The sequence below is a fragment of the Apostichopus japonicus genome, chromosome 9 (assembly GCF_037975245.1).
Source record: "Apostichopus japonicus isolate 1M-3 chromosome 9, ASM3797524v1, whole genome shotgun sequence".
In the NCBI taxonomy this organism is placed as follows: Eukaryota; Metazoa; Echinodermata; class Holothuroidea; order Aspidochirotida; family Stichopodidae; genus Apostichopus; species Apostichopus japonicus.
This window is the reverse complement of record NC_092569.1, coordinates 30,152,042-30,175,642: the sequence shown is the minus strand read 5'-3', so window position 1 is coordinate 30,175,642 and position 23,601 is coordinate 30,152,042. Positions and strand designations below refer to the sequence as shown.

Here is a 23,601-nt window from a genome sequence, read left to right as displayed (position 1 = left end):
TGAAGAAAACATTTTCATCAAAATTCAAATTATTCTTACGGTCTTCAAGGTACAATTTAGCTTTATGTTATGAAAATATTGTATGAATATATCCTCATTTCACGATGCTATATTCTTTATTAAAATGAAATCCCAAATGTTGTTTTTCTGAGTAATGCCTTGTTTTTTCTTGTTGCCTTGTTTTGAGTGGTTGTTGTTTGTTGGTTTTCGTATTTTTATAGTTTTTTGATATATTATTGACAAACTAATAAATATAAACTTTTTACAAACTGCGAAAATGCTAATTAATTCCTGTTCTTTGATTACATTTGGTTTGCTAAAATTGTACCTTTTTCAGCCCTCTATTAGCCACCAATTTAAAATAAGAAGTAAAATAATCAACAAAGAGTTTGACTACTGAAACCCTAAAAGATGGATAAGGTTAATCTAACTCCACGTCTACACAATGATGGAAATCGCTGTTTATAATATTAAAGAAAACATAGCAGTGTAACATATATGATATAGTTCATATCAATATAACCATACCAATGCAAATCCCTCCATTTGTAAATTAATCTGCTTTTACTGGCTGGGATTTAAACAGTTTTTCCCAACAAGTTTAACCCCTTTTAATAGTTAATACATTTATATGAAGATGATATAAATTTACATCGCTCTCAAATTATATATATAAAAATGTGATATATTGAATATGTATCACTGCATGTGATTTAATGTATGTTTATTTATGAATTATTGTAATAGAAGATTCAAATGTAAAGCTAAAATGTAAAGTTCACTTATCTGAAGTCTTTGGCGCAACTTCCAGTCCTAATGCACCACAACGAATATAAAACGTGTAATGCAAGTACAGGGGCGTAAATCCTTCCTTTTCAAAGTGAATGTAGATCCAATTCGGGCCCAAATAGCCTAGCTGAGATCGGCACAATTTCTGTCAACTCTGCGATTACACATTTATTGCTTCCCCTTCTGCTTCTTTCTCCAACAATGCTGCCCTCTATTGGTCACAAGTTAAAAACGCGAAGTAAAATAATGAACAAAGAGTTTGACCAATTAAATCTAAAAGATGGATAAGGTTAATCTAACTCCACGTCTAGACAATGATGGTAGTTGCTGTTTATGATATTAAAGAAAGCCTAGTAGGGCAACACATATATGATATTGTCCAAATCAATATAACCATTCCATTCACATCCCTTGAACCATTTGTAAATTAATCTGCTTTAATTGGCAGTACAAATATAAAGTCTATACGCTCTGTTACGAAATCAATTCAATTTTTAGGTGAAGGAGCACAAAATTGTGCTGGCGTCAGCACTGGGAAGGGATCTTAGGAGAGGGGTGATCAAAATGGAATTTTGTGCCGTACGACTCACGGAACTTTGACACGAAGTGTCAACTACTAATCAAAGTTAACTTGTTAACCTCTTTGAAATCTCTTTCCATGCTTAGTAGGCCTATAGCTAAGTAGAAAAGCCCTCTGAGAAGCACTGTAACATAAAGTAGCCTATCCAGTATCACATATGATAACTATTTATTTTTCTTCGGCTAATTTTCTTTGCCGCCCGAGTTTTCATCCCTGAAAATGTTTTGTGTGTACGGGAGGGCAACCTTCCAGCCACCTCTGGCTACGGTACTGTCAGCGAAATAATAAATTGGCGTAGGCGTGCTGGTATTCATTTAAATATTCATGCAAAAACATCACTGGCAGTTGTCATCTGTTGGCTAAAGCTGTTGGGAACCAACCCCTCAGGGCTTTATTCAATAACTGGGAAAACGGTTAAATACCCCCCCCCCCCATAGCAACGCATATAAAGTAATTCTATGCCTCCAAATAAGCTACAGCTACGCCTCTGCTTAAAAACATATTATTACTAAAAGGGAGTATATAAAAGAAATATGATATCAGCGTACCAAAATAACAAATAGCTTTTTAATTAATAATTTACTGGCATGATTGGTGTTAGTCTTACAGTCAAGAAAAATCCATTCAAAGCCCAGTGAGCAGTTGACATGTTTATGCAATCAGATGTGAGGATACTCGATTCCGTAAACAGGGTGTGACGTAGGCATCATAAACAAGGAAGTATTGTTCACGTAGTTTACCACTGCAAAACTTCGAATGTTCCAACCGTGTAAATTAGATATTTGTAAAATACATATTGATAGTGTAGAATAGATCATAAATGTACATTTATAAGATGTATGGTACTAGTTCATGCATGTTATATAGTGCTGATTAATAGTATCACTTCCTGCCCTTTCGATTCTTCATTAATTTTATCTTCCAGCAAAAAGCGCAGTAACTTAGCTAATGTAATAACTCATTAAAGGTTCTTATCCAGATCGATAATATCAGCTTAACCAGAACAGGCAAATCAGCACTCCTACTCTTTTCATCGGCTTGGTAGCATTGCCGTCGCATACACACAACTACATAACCTTTAACATGAACCAAACTAAACGTAATATCAATTAAAACTGCACATTGTAATCGGAACAGTGACAATTCAGCATGATGCAACTGAAGCTTAATGTTCAATTGACTGAAATTTCAAGATATAAACAGCTGTAAATAATATTAAGTTGGATTGCGCATGTCGAATAGTCTTCTTTACATACAAGCTAATAATACTTTAGATGTGCAGTACATCTGTATAAGCTGTTCACCAAATCACATTTCACATAAAACGATGGCACTAATGGACATCCATACTACTACGATATTTTCATAGGGCGTTGGTCAACCCTAACTTGGTGCTCTGTGTCATTTGTCATCTTGCATTTCATCGAATATATTTTCGAGTGTCATTTATACAAACTCGAAATCATGGAGGCGTTTTTCAAAGTTTGTTTCACTGTTTTGACGATTTGGAACTCGTTTGGAACAGAAATGGTAAGTCTTTCTATTATTTACTATATTTTGTATTTTCCCATTGAATATCTTCTGACTGTTTCTAAAGTAACATAAGTTGCGCTAGTGTGTTGTTGAGCTAACTCTGTTAATATTAAATGATGTGACAAACTGAAGTGTACGCATCTTCTAAGAAATAGGAAAATTTCGATAAAAAAATACCTGATGATATTCAGTAAGAAGGCCTTAAATTTAAAATACTCATAATTTGTAACTTCGCGATAGGACAACAGTGTTTGGACATAAAATAAAACGTCTTTAACCACAAAAATTGAAGAAAAAATAAATAAATTAGTTCTATTTGGTTCTCCTATGCCTAAATACAGTATTCTCTAAAATTTGCTCACATGTAAAATACTTAGAAGGAAAGCAAATTCCTACATCTCAACGGTTTTCTTAACACGCCGATGTTTAAAATCAATCACGTTTTGTGATATGGCCATGATTTTTTGTTATCTTTTCAAACTTTTGAGTATATCGCTCACCACATATCCTTTACAGTAGATCAGCTCACAAAGTTATCCTCCTCAGTCACCACACCTTTCACAGATACAAACCAACACATGTTACAACACTCTGTCAATACATGTTATAAATAAGTGAGCTTAAATTTACATGTAGATCATTCTAGTTTATAAATGTATGCTCCATAATTTTACGAAAACTAAAAATAAATCATTTATTTCAGCGATAAATGAAAACTAAACTATAAAATTCATGTTTTCTAGCTTCAAAGTATCTTCTTGTTCAAAATCCCAGCATGAGATACCATATCAAGACAGAGCGTTTCTCGATATTCTTTGTATGGTTAAACATTTTCAATTTTTTTGTGCTTTCATTATTTATAATGCCTTGCTTTTATTTTATTTTTCAACATAAATTGGATACGATAAGTTAGTTCTCATCTGTATAAACTTGGCAACTTCCTCAGTTCTGTTTATTTTGATATGATTACCGAACAGACACTTTATTGTCTTTGTTCAAGTTATCCTTATGAATATATCATCTGCGCTGACTAATCTAAAAACTAAACATTTCTATGCCATAATTCAATCACAAAGATGCCTAATTAACTTCCATTTCAAATAGTCAACAGTTGGTTAACTAATGTGAACAAAACTATAATGATAACGTACATCCTTTTAATTAGATATTTATAACTTTAAAGGGGGTTTCAGGTTTAATCAAATTTGAAGCAATACTCACTTTACAGTTTGATTATATTGCTGTAAAATATCATTCAAACGTGTTATTCTCAGAATTTCTAAAGAGCACCTAAATATTTACTTCCTTCACATGCTCATAGAGATCTCTTTAACATATATCGTTTTTTGTGTAGTAATGTTTGAAAAAAGCCTGCAACAAAAATGAAGTAATTTTGATATGTATTTTGGAAATATAAACATTTTGATCACTAGTCTTGTACATGTACATATTCAAAGAAACAAGGTTGAGTAGCATAAATCCAACTTGTATACACGTCAATCTAATTAAAAATTCATGGAAATTAGAAAAAAGTGACATATACGAAATTAATGTTGAAAATAGTAAACTTAAGTTACACGGATTTATTGCAGAACGAAGAAAACATGACTTCTACAATGTCAAAAAGTAACAAATCATTTTTTTTCTGAGTGCTACGGCTGTTTTCAGGCACTGCGTTTTATATTTGAATTGCTTTAACGAAAGAATGGTATTGAGCGCGATTTTTAGTAATGTCTACAGCAATTTGAGTGACTAGCTTCCAATTTTGCTCTCTTTTGATGTTTCCCTTTTTTCTTCAGTTAAAATATATTGTTAGAAATTCCCAGAAACATAATCCCAATATTCCGCTATTTTAAAGATGATGGATAGTAGAGCAGAAAATGTAACATATGTTCGTTTACTTTAATTGAAATGATCAAGTTTGTAAATAAAATGTTATGGCATGCCTTTTAAAATGACAGTTAAATAAGATGGATTTCAAAATAAGAGATCACAGTCACTTTCGCAATGATTATGTCATGACGAGAAGTAGTATAACTCGACCAGAGGTAACCTATTGATACAGACTCAGATTTCAGTCGTATTTCAATACCAATTTAACGGGGGAAACTGAAAGAAAGAAAATAAGATTTCGATTGTGAATGGGAAACTTAATTGAGATATTTTGATATATCCTTACCTAAATCAAAAAGTAACAGAAAATGTGCATACCCCTAAATATGTTCATATTGCCTTCAATAAATTAAGTTCAGAATACAATAAAAAAAAAACTTTCTTTAACCTAATTGTATGAACATCGTGCTTTTCTTAGCTTCTGTTTAGTTTCTCCTGAGTTAAAATGAAACAACTATAAAGAAATGTTTGTCGAAAGTGTGCAACTTGTTTAACTGTGTATTTCTGATTTACGTGTCACGCTTTGATAATAAAATGTGAATTGTTTAAAAATAGTACTGGTATTGCACGATCTTTAATTGTATGAACTAGATGATTAAACAGATTGAAAGTCGATTTCCAATGGAATAGACGTTACGTATACCTATAAGCTGTTTAATAAGATCTTATATATTGCAATTTTTGATTAATTTAAAATGATCATTAGTTTTGTACTTAGTTTCGGTTGTCTCATTGAAGTTTTAAAACCAAACTTTCAACTGGGCAATTTGAAGTCTCAAGAGAAAGAAAACTGTTTAAAAGCTGTAAAAATGACTTATTAAATAAATTAATTTCACGGAAGAATTTTATTTTTCTTCTATTAAATCTGTTTTGTTACATTATAGCTTCAAATAGTAGCCATATTCTGGACATAGATCTAAAATCTCAGCCAATCATGAAAATATCTGAAGACCATATTACTAGGGGAATAACTCAGTGCAGATGCAGAAAACATTTCTAACAGTTTAAAATAACATGTTTCTTATTCGGTTGCTTGTCTTTAAATAATTATACATTTCAATATATAGCTTCTTTTTTTTTTCTTTTTTTTTGTTACTTAGGAATGATCTATAATAGTAACACTAAGTAGAGAACAAGTAATACAACATATTTGGAGCGAGAAAATTTGCACCAAAAATTAAATTACATTTCAGTTTTATTGAAAACAATTCCTTTTAACACAACGCAATTCACCAACATTCTAATGACAATCCAGAGAGATGTTTTGTCAACTATTGGAATTTTTAAGGCTAGTTTACGGTGAAAAAAACTTACACATTGTATGAATATATTAACTACAACTGTGCGATATAATTTATAAGGTGTAAACGTATGACCTGGAAATAGGCTGCTACGAGAAGTACAGATATTCATGATCCTTTAAGTTATCTGTTAATACTCTAATAACAAATACCGTAGTTTACTTTGATTTTCATACAAGATGCTCCATAGAGTCGTGGCAATCATGCAAACTTACTTATAACATTTCATAGGAATTAAATGTAAAACCAAAGCGAAAATATTCATGTATGTCATCTTTCATACTTAATGACCACACTACTTATATAGGAGCACTGAAAATGTATTTCATCTTTAACATGTATGCGATGGGAGTAGTCACCGATGCCCACCCATACTCTACCTCTTCGCTGCCCACAAACACTCTCTCCTACCCGACTCACACCTGCCATTCATTATACCATGTGGTTGGTCGTTGTAGTAAATAACTTAACGTTTCGTTTGTCGTTTACAGTAACATGTATAATAACTCAGTATACGAAAGGAAACTCCCATACTTAAAAACACAGATGATAGACTTTTTACAGATAAAACAACATAAAATATGTTACACTGTATTTAAATGTCTAACACTAGAAAAAAACTAGAAAGTATTGTCATAACACTTATGACTACTCCTTGTTTGGTAATAATTCGCTTAAAAAACTTTCGTTTTACAGATATGTTGAAAGATATGTAATTAAATTCCGCCATATGATATTTAGTGGCTATCGTTCGAACGAGCGTTATATTCAAAGGAAAGAAACGGTACGTGGTAATCAGCATACAGTGGCAATAAACAGAATGCTGTATACAGATACAACGTCGCTCACAGTCGTTGCTTAGTAACATTATCGACGACAAAATAAATTGGCTATATCCCAAAGAAATGGCCTTGCCCGATTCAATCTCTTTGTGGAAATAGTTTTATACTGTGTACTTTACTCTGTTGGCAACAGCAAAGTTTAAAATGTACATTTTAGTTTTCATGACTTTTGATTTATGTGATACCATTTGCTGTACCCTTGGCCAAATTCTTCTTGAAGGATACTAAATCGTGCCAAAAAGTAACTCTTGACGTGTTCGACGTGTTAAAACTATTGACACGATGACCCGTATGCAAACATTGTTTTCAAGAATTTTCACAAATTTGATGGAGACGAAAAACATCAGAGAACTGATAAAATTTCAGGATTGATCTAAAGCTTGTTTTTTTCTGGTTTATTCCAGCCAATACTCATAGCTAGTACAGTAACTACTGTTCATGTTCCACAACCGTGCATCAGTAACTACTGCGCTGTGTTCATAACACGGTAACATGTGTTACAGGTGGCACAGTAATTACTGCAAGTTTTTTGTTACTGCAAATTTAAAAATTTAATTTAAAAAATTAAAAATTTTAAAAATTTAAAACAATTTAAATTTAATGTTTATTTTATTTTAAATTACTACAAATTTTCACCTGTCGGACTCGTAGTTCAACGTGTAACAGCTTTGCAGTAATTACTGTGCCAACTGTAACACATGTTACCGTGTTGCGAACACAGCGCAGTAGTTACTGATGCACGGTTGTGGAACATGAACAGTAGTTACTGTGCTAGCTATGAGTATCGGGTGCATATATATATATATATATACACATACACACACACACAAACACATTGTTAGAAATATTCTGCTATAATGGGAAGTACCTCCGAAAATTTAATTTGGAACGAGGAAGGGAGATGGGGAGCAGGTGGGTGGGTTTGGTGCACAATAAGGGCTATCTTTAGTACCATATATTTTTGAGAGATTTAAATAACATGATGGAAAAAAAAATTGGAAAAGAAAACCCTATAGTGTGTTATTGGTGATAATGGGTAGATGCACTATAATTTAGTTCATACCATTGATGGTGTAGAATAGTACATACAATGTGTATATTGTACACCGTAATGCATGCTTAGTGTATGGTATATGCTTGCTCATAAGATGTGTATAGAGTAGACATAATTCATACAATGTGTATACTCTAGACTAGTTCACGCAGTGCGTAAAGTGTAGACTATAGTGCACGTTGTGTATAGTTCGTGCAGTGTGTATAGTTTATACTATATCATACCTTGAATGAAGTGAAGACTATTTCATACAGTGTGTATAGTGTAAACAGTAGTCCACATCGGGTATTAATCAAATCATACCTTGCATATAGTATAAACTAGTTCTTACAGTGTCTTATTGTAGACTAGATCATACATTGTATAGTGTGGACTAGTTAACGTAGTGTTTAAATGATATTCTACATTATACAGCGCGTAAAGTGTACACTATTTCAAACAGTGTGTAAATTGTAGATTATTCCTTGCATTATTGATAGTGTTGTATAACTCATACATTACATTTCACTGTTTACACGATATAGTGTACCAGTTCTTGCATGTTATAAAGTGCTGACTAGACCATGTACTTTAATAACACTTCCTTTCATCCAGTCGACACTTCTTGAATTTTTCCTGCCAATCAAAAGCATTGTAACGTAGCTAACTTAATTTACTCATTAAGGGTTCTAAAGATTATCGAAAATGACATCTTAACCACAACCAGCAAAATCAGCATTCTGACTCTTTTCATCGACTAGGTAGCCTGAACGTTGTTTGGCACACCACTACAAAACCCTTTAACATATACCACGCTATATGTAATATAAATGAAAAGCGACCATTGTAATTGATATTTGTTTCAAGAACTAAATAAATTGACAGTTATTGAATTTGCAATACAATTGCTGTCCTTGGAACTAGAGACACGATATTCATTAGCTATGCAATATGTGTTTATGTTGACTTTATTGGAGCAAGGACAATTCAACATGATGCAACTGAAGCTTACTGTACTATTGACTAAATCTCAAGATATAAATAGCTGTAAATAATATTAAGTTGGATTGCGCATGTCGAATAGTCTTCTTTACATACAAGCCTACGAATACTCTATATGCGCAGTACGTTATGTATAAGCTGATCAACTAATCATGTTTCAAATAAAACGATGGCATTCATGGACATCCATACTACTACGGTCATTCCAATAAAGTGTTGGTCAACCCCTAACTGGATACTCTGTGTCACTTGTCATCTTGCCCTTCATCAAATATATTTCAGCGTGACATTTCTACAAAGCTGAAATTATGGAGAGGTTTGTCAAAGTTTGTTTAACTGTTTTGACGATTTGGAACTCGTTTGGAACAGAAATGGTAAGTCATTCTAATTTTTTAATTTTGTTTTTAAAAATATATTACTCTATTGATTATCTTCTGACTGTTTCAAGTTTTAAATGCTAAGTCGCATCAATGTGCTGCTGCGCCAATCTTATTAAAGTTAAATGTTAAGACAAACTGAGTGTTAGCATCTCACAAGAAATAGGTAAACAAAGATTAAAATAATTGATGACATTCAGTAAGAAAGCCTTCACTTTAAATACTGAGTATTTTCAACTTCGCGAAAAGACAATGTGTTTCACCCTAGAACAAAACGTTCTAATTGAATCCTTTATGCCTATATACTTTGTTCTTTTTTTAAACTTGCTTCCATGTACAATACTAAGAATAAAAGCCAATTATACATCTCAAAAGTTATTGTTTTGTTACGCACTAATTTTAAATCAATCGCGTTTCGTGATATGGCCAGGAAAATTTCGAGTATAGAGCTTTCCAGTATCATGTACAGATCGTCAGCGCACAATGTTTCCCTTTAATATCCAACCTCACTGTTTCACCGATACTTACCAACACGTTACAACAATCCTTCATTGCATGTTATACATTATTGAGCTTTACATCACATGTTTTTTTCTTTTTTTTTTAGTTCAAATTCATGCTCCATATGCCTATTTCTCTCTTTTAGTATAATAACTAAATGCTAAACTGTAACATTCAGTTATTTCAAGATTCATAATTTCAAATATTTCTTCTTGTTTAAAATTCAATCATGCGATTCCCCTATCGAAACAGAGCTATACTCTTTGTATGGGTAAATGTATACAATGTTCTCCTATATAGTCCAAAATTGATCAGATGTTTTATAATGCCCTGCTATTTTTACAAACTGAACTTATGCATACATATAACTTGAGTCTAATCTGTATAAAGGCAACTTCCCTTGTCGGCTCTGTTATTTTGATATGATTTCCGAACAGTTTTGTTATTGATTGTCCTTTTTCAAGTTATCGGTATGGAAATTTTAAAGCAACATTGGCGTTGGCTAATCTAAAAACAAAAGACAACATTTCTATGTCAAAATACCAGTACAAAGATAATTAAGTTATATTTCAAATAGTAAACAGTTTGATAGCTACTGGGAACACAACTATAATGATATGGTACATTTTTTTGTAAGATATCTTAACTTTAAAAAGGTGGAAGGTTCCATACTTTGTAATCAAATTTGAAGAAATTTTCAATTTAAGTTTGGTGATATTGCTGCAGCAAACTATCATCCAAAGGCGAAATTTTGCAGCTCAAAAATTTATAAAGATTGCCGAAATGGTTACATCCTTCACATGATTATACATATCAATTCATTAGATATCATTATTCATGTAGCAGTGTGTAGCAAACAGTCTGCAACAATCAATAGAGCCATTTTTATATGTTATCAAAATAATATGCTATGATCATTCTTTTTAAACACATATTCAAGGAAACAAGGTTGATCAACATTAAAACTAACTGGTTTTTATGTCAATCTGATTTAAACCAATTGAAAGAAATTTAACGATGTGATATAAATATAAATATATGGACGGGATTAATGTTGAATATCATAAACTTAGGTTACTCGAGTTTATTTCAGTACAAAATTAGCAAAGAAAACAAGACTGCTACAAAGCCCAAACATTGACAATTAGCTTTTTATGAGTGCTACGTCTGTTTTCAGACACTACTATATGGCTTTAAATTGCTTTCACGAAAGAATGGTATGCGATCATAAGAGATGTCTCTGGCGATTTAAGTGTCTAGCCAACGGTGTTTTCCTGATTCCGTTTTTCTTTTTCGTCTCTATTGTTAGTCACTTCCAGTAAATATAATTTAGATACTATTTGATCTTGATTAATAAAACAGTTTAACCGCACATTCGCAAAGATACTAGATAAACGAGTAGAAAAACTTTAAGATATGATGAAGTGTGTAAAAAAATCTATATCGCCTGCTTTTTGAAATGACAGTTAAATTAGAGAGATTTTAAACTAGAGAGTATATGTATTTCCTTAATAATTGAGTCATAAAGAGAAATAATTTGAATTAACCAAAAGTAACTGCGTGATAGCAACTCAGATTTAATGTCGTATTACAATACCAATGTAAGGGAGAATCGAAAGGACGAAAATAAATTTAAAACGGAAAACTTAAATCTGAATTTATGATACATCGTTACGAAACCGAAGATTTATATTTAAAAAATAGGTGCTCATATTGCATTCATTCAATAAATCAATTTAAATATTAACCAAAGAATTTTCTTTCTTCAAAAGACGCATATGATCATTGTCCTATTGTTATGTCTGTTTTAATTTTATGAGCTAAAATAAAATACCTGTATAGTATTGTTTGTCAAATGTGTGCAACATGTTTAACTATCTATCCCTTATTCACGTGTCGCGCTATTATAAAATGTTCTAAAACGTTAGTCTAGTAAGTAGAATCGATTTTGGCGATGATAATAACAACTAGTAGTAATGTAAAAGCATCATTGAAAAAAAAATACTGTGACACGAACATGATATTCAATCAAATAAACTGGAAGATAAAAAAATTGAAAGTCGATTTCAAATGACATAGACGTTACTGATACGTATAAGTTGTTTTATAACTTATGTTTCTTTTATAAGATCTTTTATAAGTTGCCATTTTTGTACTATTTGAATTATTTCTTCCAATCCTTCAAATAAAAAAATTATAACAGATTAGATTATAGCTAGTGTTGGATTACTCGTTTAAACCGTTTAAATTTCAAAACCAACCTTTAAAACAGATCAATGTGAAGGCTAATTGCGGATAAAAGCGGATAAAAGTTATTTGTATAAATTTAGACACATTATAAAATTCCTCAGACAATTTTCTTAGTACGTGTTAAATTTAAGTCAAACAACAAGTAATACAACGAAAATTGTTTTAAAATCTATATAAATGTCTTGTCAAAAAAGTCAATTTCACGGAAGAAGTATGTTTTCCTCAATTTGTTAATTGTTTTTTTTTTTGGGGGGGGGGGTTGTAGTTTAAAATACAAGCCCTATTCTGGACATAGTTTGACAAGCAAATATACATCTTCACCAATCATAAAAAAGGACATAAAATAGCTGCATAGCGACGTGTAAATATAAAAATATTCTGGTTGTTTGTCCTTAAATAATTATAATGTTCAACACAAATTGAAAACCTGTAAATTCATTAATACATAATTTCCTCTTTTTTTAAATTCAAATTGGGATATAATCTGTAACAGTAACAACAATGCAGAATAAAAAGTATGACAATATTATTGCAGATCGAAAATTTCCACCGACAAGTAAATTTCATTTCATTTTGATCGAGAACAACCTACTTTCTACATAGTCCAGTTTAACAAAATTTTAATGACAATCAGCAATGATTATTCTTCAAACTGTGGAATACAACGGGCTAGTTTATCGTGTTAAGAAATTAAAGCTTTTATACATAAGCTCAATACAAATGTGATGGGCGTAGTCACCGACATCCACCCATATCCAACCATTTTCACTGGCCGTCATCACACCCTCCAACCTGACTCTCACCTTCCCTGCATGTTACCATGTGGCTGGTCGGTGTAGTACACAACTTAACGTTTCGTTTGTCGTTTTAAAGTAACATGTAAACTAATTCGGTATACAAAAGGAAAATTTCACTATACCTAAAAAATATGGATGATAGACTTTGACGAATTAAACAAACTCATCAAATCTGTTACATGGAATCTAAATGTCGCTTTACTAGCACATTTTACAAACACTAGAGAGTATATCATAACACCTAACAACTCCATAAATAATAATAATTAGCTTGAAACACTTTCGATTCACTGATGTGTTAGAAGATACCTAATTAAATTCCTCCATATGATATTATGTGGCTATCGTTCAAACGAGCAACATATTCAAGAAAAACACGACTTGTGACAATCAAATTACTGTGATAATAAACACAATGATGTGTGCAGATAGAACAGTATAACGGCTCACACAGTCTAAGTCATTGCTTTCTAAAAAGCGTTATCGGCGATAACAAAAACTTTGGCTATATCCCAAAATAATCGCCTTTGACCGCGTCCATCTCTTTGTAGAAATGGTATCATTTTGTTTTTACTCTGTTTGCAACAGCAAATTACACAGTGTACCACTAGGGTAGCTTATATCGACATTCGTAATTATTTCGATTCTATTGATTTTATTTTTCATGACTTAAAGTTAAAGGTGATTTGATATCCTTGTATTAAAGGAACATATTCTTCTCCAAATCGTGATAAAGTAACTCTTGACATGATGAACGTGTCAAGTCGATATTGACAAGACGACGAGCGTGCAGGCATTGTTTGATCAAAATCAAACACTTGATAGAGACAAATATAAATCAAAGAACTGTTGAAATTTCAGGAAAGAACTAAAGCGTGTCCTTTTGTTTATTCAGAGAGTTCTCTAAATTTACTTCATCTCCTGGAAATGTTATACAATATTTTTGTCTTGACAGAAAACATCATAATTTCATGAAAAATTAACTCCCATATACTCGTCTGTTCTGACATTTAAGTATTCGCAATTTACCAAACAAGAAAAAAACTGTAAATTTTGAAGGTGCTAAAGATCATAACTGCAACAAATTTAAAGCCGGCTACTTGTACAACATATAGGAGAACAATTAGGGAATTGTTATCATTGAATGTCTTGGCCTGAAAGGAAAAAAATATTTCTTATTTCTTTGAAAACTTCCTCATTATCGTTTCTCCATTTTCTGATAAAATTCTTTATCTCTTGCAATTGTCATCATTATCATGTTATAGAAGACAGTCTTTAACGTTAAGTTTTCTATGCTTTTTTCTTTACCTAGATTTGTAGAATTAGCGTTTAACAAGGTTGTCTTATATTCTCTATTTCATAACGTACTGCTATATTGTATTAAATGTTAGCTTTTAATGCTGTGAAATTCGCAAGAAACTGACAAAACAATCAAGACAGAAATTATCTTTAAATGATCGCAGATTATGTTTTTACAATTTCACGCCTTACAGCTGAATACTACATATGCATCTCTCTGTCAAACTCGTGCTTTAATATTTGGAATGCTGGTTTTTATTTAGTAAGATATACAAGTCTGTGGCGAAGAACTTACCTTACATGTAAATGACAACTTTTAAATCTCAGAGTTTCCCTTTGCTATGTAAGTATCAAGACACGGCAATCATATTCCAACAAGAATAGCTGGAACGATATAAAGGATCCCTACGGGTTGTTAAGAACTGTTAAACACAAATGCGTTACAACATATGTCTGAAATGTTCTAATGTCAAAATATAACTTGAACAAAGAACATCTATCTGCATTGAGCAACAAAGCTGTTTAAGGAAGCAGCCAGCTATTGCATTTGTTCTTTCACGTTAGCTTACATAGCATGTTCATAAATCAGAGAACTGTTGACATTTCAGGAAAGAACTAAAGCGTGTCCTCTTGTTTATTCAGAGAGTTGTATAAATTCACTTCATCTCCTGGAAATGTTGTAAAATATTTTAGTCTTGACACATAACATCATAATTTAATGAAAAATGAGCTGCCATATACTCGTCTGTTCTAACATGTCGGTATTCGGAATTTACCAAAAAAGACAAAACGTAAATTTTTAAGGTGCTTACGATCATTCTTACTATAACAAATTTAAAGCCGACTACTTGTATAACATATAGCAGAATAATTAGAGACTATGCATTTGTTATCATTGAATGCCTTGGTCTGAAAGAGAGAAAGAAAATATTTCTTATTTCTTTGAAACCTTCCTCATTATCTTTTGTCCATTTTCTGATAAAATTCTTTATCTCTTGCAATTGTCATCATTACCATGACCATGTTATAGAAGACAGAATTTTAATGTTAAGTTTTCTATTCATTTTTCTTAATTACGTAGATTTGTAGAATTAGCGTTTAACAAGGTTGTCTTATATTCTCTAGTTCATTTTGTACTGCTACATTGTATCATTTGTTAGCTTTTAATGCTGTGAAATTCGCAAGAAACTGACAAAACAATCAAGACAGAAATTTTCTTAAAATGATCGCATACTATATGTTTTTACTATTTTACGCTTTATAGCTTAATTCTACTTATGCATCTCTCTCAATCTCGTGCCTTAATAATTTGAATGGAGGTTTTTATTTAGTAAGATATACAAGTCTGTGACGAAGAACTTACCTTACATGTAAAATGACACCTTTTAAATCTCAGAGTTTCTCTTTGCTATGTTATTATGAAGACATGGAGATCGTATTCCAACAAGAATAGCTGGAACGATATAAAGGATCCCTACTGGTTGTTAAGGACTGTTAAACACAAATGCGTTACAACATATGTCTGAAATGTTCTAATGTCATAACATAACTTGAACAAAGAACATCTGCAAGAATATAAGCAACAAAGCTGTGTACGAAAGCAGCCGGCTATTGCCTTTGTTCTTTTACGTTAGCTTACATAGCATGTACCAGGGTATCTGTAACACCGGGAAAATGCCATTAACCTAATGCTTCCTGGATGAAAGTTGTAATATGAAGTTCAGTTCTGTGTTTATTGACTTGCATACTAGATATGAATTTTAGGTAGAAGATAAAACAACTACTGCCTTAAACTAAGATTTGTCGGACCAGTTCGCCTAAATGTTCTTTCTTCCGATCGAACAGATTCATTTTATCCTTATTTTATATCGCAGGTCATTGTCAGTGCCGAGGGGCGGTCTTCAGGTAGGTGTAGTAGTTATGACATATGACTTACCTTATTATTACAAGTAACCTTTGTGAGTCATATCAGCTATGTATTCTAAACGTTAACACTTTTAGTTGGCCAGCTGAATGGCTGAAAATATTGGCTCTTTATAGTGTTCGCTCTAGATGTTTGTTTTACAATCGTGTCACCATTTCCGAAGATCTATTATGAGATTGATTTCCTTTGAGTCGCATATTTTCCATCTTTTTTACATCCTAAGTGTTTCATCGATATTTTCCCAGGTACGTTAAACAAATGGGATATGCCTGTTTTCGTGAGTCTTTTGATCTGACTTGGATGTAATTGAAAACTACGGAAGCGTGATGAAAAATAAGTTCAATTTACTTCGTCTTTGAATTTTCATTGCAAGCTGAAAACTAATTAAAACTAATGCTTCAAAACAGTTACATCTGAGAATTCAATAAAGATTACCGTATCAAATGTTAGTCGCGATATCTTCCTCTATATGGTAGTTGAGAAATAATTGGTAGTTAAACTGATTTATTACCTTAGTTCTCATTGTAACGAACCGAGTTTTTTTACAATTGGCTCAGAATCTAAGGCGTTAGTTTCGTTTACTGAAGTGATTTTTTCAGTCGCAATAAAATGTTAACTTTATTTTACTCTCCATCCAGGTTCTTCATACTTTGTTTTTCAACAACCTGCGTATCCGAGAGATTGCAAAGAAGTATTGAATGTATGTTCCTCTACCCACAATACATCTGGAGTGTACCTTATTAAACCAGATGGCTATCCGGAACCGTTTGAGGCTTACTGTAATAATGATCTTGATGCTGGTGGATGGACGGTATGGCTGATTACTTGATGTCTCCTTTTCAACTTTAAATAGTTTTGTACACATTTACTTCATTTTTGCATACAGTAATATTTAGCGATGTAATACAAGGTTATTTCAAATAGAATCTTGATATTTTTATCGAAAAGAAATTTTAAATCAATGATTTTATATATTTTGAAATTTAAGGACAGTGTGGTTCTTTTCCAAGAAAACCGTAAACCTCTAGCCGACACACCACAAACTGATGTTAGAATATAACTTGTTATTTCGGTGTAATAATTGTTAGCAACAAATCGCATTGCATCCTAAGGGAACGAATATACATATTTGATAACGTCCTGGTTAACACTTAACTTGTTGTTTCGTTGTAGGTACTACAGCGAAGAAGATTGGATTCTGTAAATTTTAATAGAAGTTTGAAAGACTTCAGAAATGGCTTTGGCTTTCTAGGGAGTGAGTTTTGGATCGGAAATGAGAAAATTGCCTACTTAACAAATCAAAAGCGGTACCAACTGAGGATGGACTTTGAGAACGTTGCTGGAGAAACTTACTATGTAACATACGACGAGTTTCGTATCTCAGATGAATGGGGGAAATATTATATATCAAGTTTAGGTACATTCGTAATATCAGATGGTAAGTGTCTTATACATTCTTATTAAATTTAAAGCCAAAATAATAAACAAAATTGTTTATTAAATGTCAAAAGTAAACGTGCATAAAATGTAAAGGTTTATTCTAAAAACCGATTGATATTTTGGAAGTAAACTTTACAAGTCAAATATGTTTCTTACTTTGAAGAAACTGCTACAGTACATAAAGTACGAATATACATATCGTGTACCAGAGAGTACAATAGCGATACATTACATATAGTAGCGATTACAATATGATCATGTGAGTGCGAGTACAAGCTCTAAGCGCAAGTTCAAATACTTAATGTTGCATTAGTATCTATACAAGATTTCCAAAATGCCTCCATAAGCTAAAGTGTGATTACGCACTCACTACAAGACTGCTGCGTACTCGACACTAACCTTGGCTCTGAACAAGGAACCGTACCTAACATTTTTTCAACAGAAAGTTTAAACCGAAAGCAGATACGTCTCCCAGTTTCATCAACGCAACCAACGCAAAAGAAATTTGATGCTGTTATTAATTATCATTGTTGTCAGAAAGCAGTATACTTACACCACGGGAAACTCTGAAACAGAAGCTATGACTTAATGGTTTCAAACCAGTTGTACAACAAATGATGGGGTGTTATCTCGTAATGTTCAATAACTATTAACATTAATGTGACTACGGAACGACCACTACTTGATTTAAAATGTTCTGGATTTATTCGAACTGCTTCTGAATGTGTGTTACTTTCCTTTAACCTTCTGACAGCCACGGATTGAAGTAATGACAAAAGAAAAACTATTCTTTGCCACATGTCATATTCGTCGTGTCTGTATCAGGTTACTATTATTTTCCTTTCCTGTTTTCTAGAATCAAAGATTGAATGGTGTCCAGCTAATGAGATATTTAGCAATGCGACATGTGAGAGGACCTGTGATGACCATGACACTTGCATCTCGGCAACATCTCGCACAGAATTAGAGCAATGTGTTTGTGTAGGTGATTATCTGAGACAGCAAGAACAATGCATCCCTCTCAACCAATGCAACTGCTTCGTCGATGAAAAAGGAAGTGTATTAACGGTCAGTACGGTTCTTTCAGGACAGTTTTAATGCTTTTCTATTAATTCATAGTCCATATAATTAGAAGAAAACCTTTTACTATTTTAAGTTGTTGATTATCACATCACATTTACAGATAACCGAGTAGCGGTCGCATCGCGGTTGGGAATAGGCATGGACCCCACCTTTGTCGCCAGCCCAGCAAAACTGTCAGTCGAGGGACGTATTACATTAGTCAGAAAGATAAGACCTATGGATGTGCATCCCCTTATAAACCTAACACAAAATTCATGGATCTTTCATACCACAGTCTTGTGGTTAGAACTAATTGTAGGCGTAATGTAAAGTCGCAATAAGCCGTTGTATGCAACATTTGACGGCTACCATTGTTCTTGAGAGCGGATCCCTAGGTCCCCTACATCGGAGTCATAAACCTCATAAAACTTTCATAGTGATTCATACCCATAACTAGATCAATCGAGGGGAGTTCTGCATTGGTCATCTGTCGTTGAAATCCTGTACATTATTTATTTATGTATTAGTTTGTTTGCTTTTTCTCCGAATATCTTAAATTAGGAGGGCAACTATTACATCAGTTCAAGATGTACACGAAATTCAACTTGTAAGAACAACCAGCTTCATATAGATCAGAGTTACCAGTGTAGTGAACACGCAACCTGTGATGAAAGGAACGATGTCCGCAAATGTTACTGTAATAATGGCTACGAAGGGGACGGAGTGACGTGCACATTGTTCCAAAAAGATTGCTACGAGCTTTATGTTTCCGGTGCACTCAGTGATGGAGTTTACACCATTTACCCTGATGGTTGGCCAAGCGGCATTCAGGTCTACTGTGAGATGGAAAGTAACGGAGGACTTCTCTCCAAAGGACTCAACTTCTGTCCTACTCCTCCAGCATTTGACCAAGCGGAACTGAGTCAAGATCTTACTCATTTCTTTCGCAGAATTCGCCTTCGTGAGTTTTTCCTAGATGATCCTCCAACTGAACGGGAACCCTTCTGCAAGAAAAGTTCTTGGATGCCTCCTAAGAACAGAGTCCCTGTTTTAGAAGCCTACACACAGGTCGTCAGCTCTGAGACTAACCAGTCAAACTCTCCTCTCCGCAGAACACACGACAACCTTCCAAGAGATGAGCGAACAGCACTCTCCTCACTGATGTCTCGCAGTGACATTATCATCAAGCCAGCCGACAAAGGTTCTGCAGTTGTCATCCAGGATCGACAGGATTACATCAAGGAAGCCATGCGTCATCTCTCCAACAGTGATATTTACACTCTTCTTGATTCTGATCCCACAGATATTTTCTCCCAGCAGATAAAACAGACCATCACTGATATGTACCAGCGGAACCAGATCTCTAAGAAGGCTGTTTCTTTCCTTTCTCCCACAGACTGTAAGGCAGCCAGGTTTTATCTCCTGCCCAAAATTCACAAGCCTGGTAACCCTGGTAGGCCTATCATCTCGGGCAATGGGTCCCCCACCGAGAAGATATCCTTGTTTGTGGACCACTTCATCAAACCTCTTGTTCCTCAGATTAATTCTTATATCCATGACACTCCAGATTTCCTCAGGAAACTTGAAGATATCAAAAACCAAATCCCCAGTACAGCCATCATCGGTACTTTCGACGTCACTTCTCTGTACACTAACATCCCTCATGCTGAAGGTATCGCAGCCACGTGTGCAGCCCTGTCTAAGAAGGTCCACCCTTGTCCACCCATCTCTGACATCAAAGCTCTCATGCAACAGGTTCTCACCAAAAACAACTTCACGTTCATGGACAAGCATTACCTTCAAAGACACGGGACAGCCATGGGAACCAGGATGGCTCCTTCCTATGCATGCCTGTTTATGTCTAGCCTTGAAGAACGCATGCTCAGTACGGCTCCCTGTCGTCCCCTTATCTGGTGGCGCTACATCGATGACATCTTCTTCATTTGGACCAGTGATGAGGATAGCCTGCTCACCTTCATCAATCATATCAATTCTTTCCACAGCACCATCAAATTCACCTCTGATTACTCTCACCAACAGGTTAACTTTCTCGATGTGACTGTTCGCAAGGAACACGGTTCTCTCTCCACAGACTTATACACCAAGCCCACAGACACACACCAGTATCTCCATTCTTCAAGCTGCCATCCCCGTCACTGCAAGTCTGGAATTGCCTACAGTCAAGCACTACGTCTTCGTCGCATTTGCTCTAACAATTCCTCTTTCATTCGCCATACAGATGCTTTGGAAAAACACCTTATTGCCAGGGGCCATAGTGCCAGAAGGGTGCGTGAAGCCATTCAGAGAGTCCGCTCCCTTTCCAGATCATCTACTTTGGCAGTGAAGGACAAAAAGGGACGAGATTGCGACAACAAGCTGCCCCTCGTTGTTACTTTCCACCCAAATCTTCCTCCCCTTCAGAAAATCACCTCTAACAACCACAACATTCTCCTCACTTCAGATAGACTCCAACGAGCCATCCCTGAAAAACCCATCATCGCCTACAGACGACCACGCAACCTACGGGACCTTCTTGTACGTGCTGCTGTTCCACCTCTTACTTCTAACCCCACACCCATTCAGCATGGTACCTTCAAATGTGATCGTACTTCGAGATGCATCGTCTGCAGCCACCACATTGTTGAATCCAATTCCATCACCAGCCACAGCATGCAACTCACACACAAGACTAAGGGTCACATCACTTGCACTACCACCAATGTCATCTATCTGATCTCTTGTAGAGTTTGCGGCATCCAGTATGTTGGCGAAACCAAAACCACCCTCAAGAAGCGTTTCTATGGTCACAGATCCACAGTCAACACCATGAAGACTGAGACCCCAGTTGGAGAACATTTTAACCTTCCCAACCATACCATTAACGACATGTCCCTACAGGGGATTGAATCCTTAGGTAGCCGTCCTGACCTAGTACGTATCAGCAGAGAGAGGCTCTGGATGCAACGCCTTCGTACCATTCAACCTCATGGGCTGAACATTCAGGAAGGACATGACTAACTTTCCTCTGTTCCCTACTCCTTCTCCCCTTTCTCCCTTCCCCCCCCCCCCTTTCACTCTTCCTCTTACAGCTCTCTTCCCCTCCATTTTTCTTCACACCTTTCTGTCTTTGTCCCTCTCCAGTTTATTCCTCACCCTGTGCCTTTAATCCTCTCTTTGTCCCTCCACAGTTTATCTCCTTCCTCTCCTCTTCTCCTGTTGCTTTCTACTTATAATCCCCTTTCATCCATCTCATTGTGTTCACCGTGCTCATTAACCTGTCTGTATTCTGTGCGTGTTTTTGTCCCCTCTGTTACTGTAACTTGTCATTTAGCCTCTGAAGAAGATCCTGCTAGGATCGAAACGTCAGGCCAACTTACTTTTACACATTCTATTACACAGGCTCTCTAGTGGATAAGCAGTTTGCTAACAGTTTTATTTCATTTCATTTTGTATATATATATATATATATATATAATATAACGAAAATCTACGTTTACTACAAAAGAAGATATTATTAGAGAAAACCAGAGAAATAAGATATGACTCACAATTGACAAATACGGAGTAAGTTTTAGAAATATATTGCAATTTTCGGTCCCCCTGGGACCTTCGTCAGCAATTCTTGGCAGTCAAATGAGAAGTGCAAAATGTGACACAATGAAAGTATGACGCTAGATAAGTGTAAGTTGCAATGATGGAATTAAAACCAAATAAACCATGACTATACAGGAAGCGGATTAAGGAGCAAAGAACGGATTACATATGCTTGTAGAACTGATAGTTGTTAAGGGGTCCCAAGTCTTTGTTGAGGCCGGTGATGTGAGACTTAATACGAAAGATCCAATCGATTTCTTTACGTTAAATGTATTTTAATTGCCTCGGACTTCAAATCAACTACTGAACGTAAACGTTCGTATCTTTATATTTATCTTTATTAACTCTTTAACGGCTTTGGATGTCATGCCCTTTAGGATAAGTAGATGAAACAGTTGAATTACCTTTTCTTTCATTTTAAAGGTTTTCCAGCGACGATCGAGTGCCTACGTTGACTTTTATCTTGGTTGGTCGGACTACAAGGACGGTTTCGGTGATAAGAATCAAGACCACTGGCTAGGTAATAAATATATCCACTCTCTGACCAACCAGAAAACGTACCAGCTACGTATTGATCTACGGGACTCCGCTTCATCATCGTATTACGTCGTTTATTCGAATTTTAGCATTAATAACGAGGCAGACAAGTTTCGACTATCAGTTGGATCAGCCAGTGGAAATGTAGGTGAGTAGTTGAAGTTCTAATCATTGACGCAAACATAAACTGGACCGATTACATCAATTAGGAGAAGCGTCAAGACAAAAAAAAAAAAAACATGCCAACCATGGAGGATCATGTGACGTGCTCCCCTATAGCAATGCATTCTTATAGTACTCCTTAAATGTGCATTCTACTACAACGAATGTCTTGATACCATAGTTAAATGATATATGTTTTCAATGTTTACAGCAATTTTCAATTCCAAACATTGCTATTTTCTTTCAAACGTTTGAGCTGCAGTTGGAACGCACGTATGTTATCAAGACTGTATACAATGTGAATAAACATAAGAAGCAAACGATAAGATATCGTTGTTCCTTGGCAGCACAGGTCTCCTTACCGTGTTTGCACGTAACAAGCGCCTAGCATGATAGAACTGACCGTCATACGCAATCTATAAAACTATGACAGTAGATGTTCTAATAGAAGCCAGGCTCTATGTATTTCTGACACAGAGAAATTAAATCTCAACATCACTATCATTCCAACCTAAACGAGTATTCTGAAATTCAACGTAAATGATTGTTGCCTTGGCGCTGTTTTCTACAAAGCTCGCAGCATTTCAAACTTACAAAGGGGATAAATAATATGTTAGTAGTATCTGGAAGTATGTCACATGTGCCTTCTCTTTACTATTGAGCGATACTTCCAGTGGTATGTATA

General features: G+C 34.5%; 2 protein-coding genes across 2 annotated transcripts in view; both read left to right on the top strand.

Moving 5' to 3' along the window:
- Positions 1-23,601, top strand: part of LOC139974298 (uncharacterized) — a 73,160-nt gene that overhangs the window by 47,704 nt on the left and 1,855 nt on the right. The gene's annotated exons all lie outside the window — the stretch shown is intronic.
- Positions 2,815-22,672, top strand: LOC139973798 (uncharacterized). The gene is made up of 7 exons (XM_071980665.1): positions 2,815-2,899; positions 16,072-16,102; positions 16,760-16,932; positions 17,295-17,559; positions 18,418-18,629; positions 19,185-19,824; positions 22,641-22,672. The coding sequence occupies exons 1-7, from the start codon at positions 2,834-2,836 to the stop codon at positions 22,670-22,672; spliced, it is 1,419 nt and encodes a 472-aa protein (XP_071836766.1). The 5' UTR covers positions 2,815-2,833.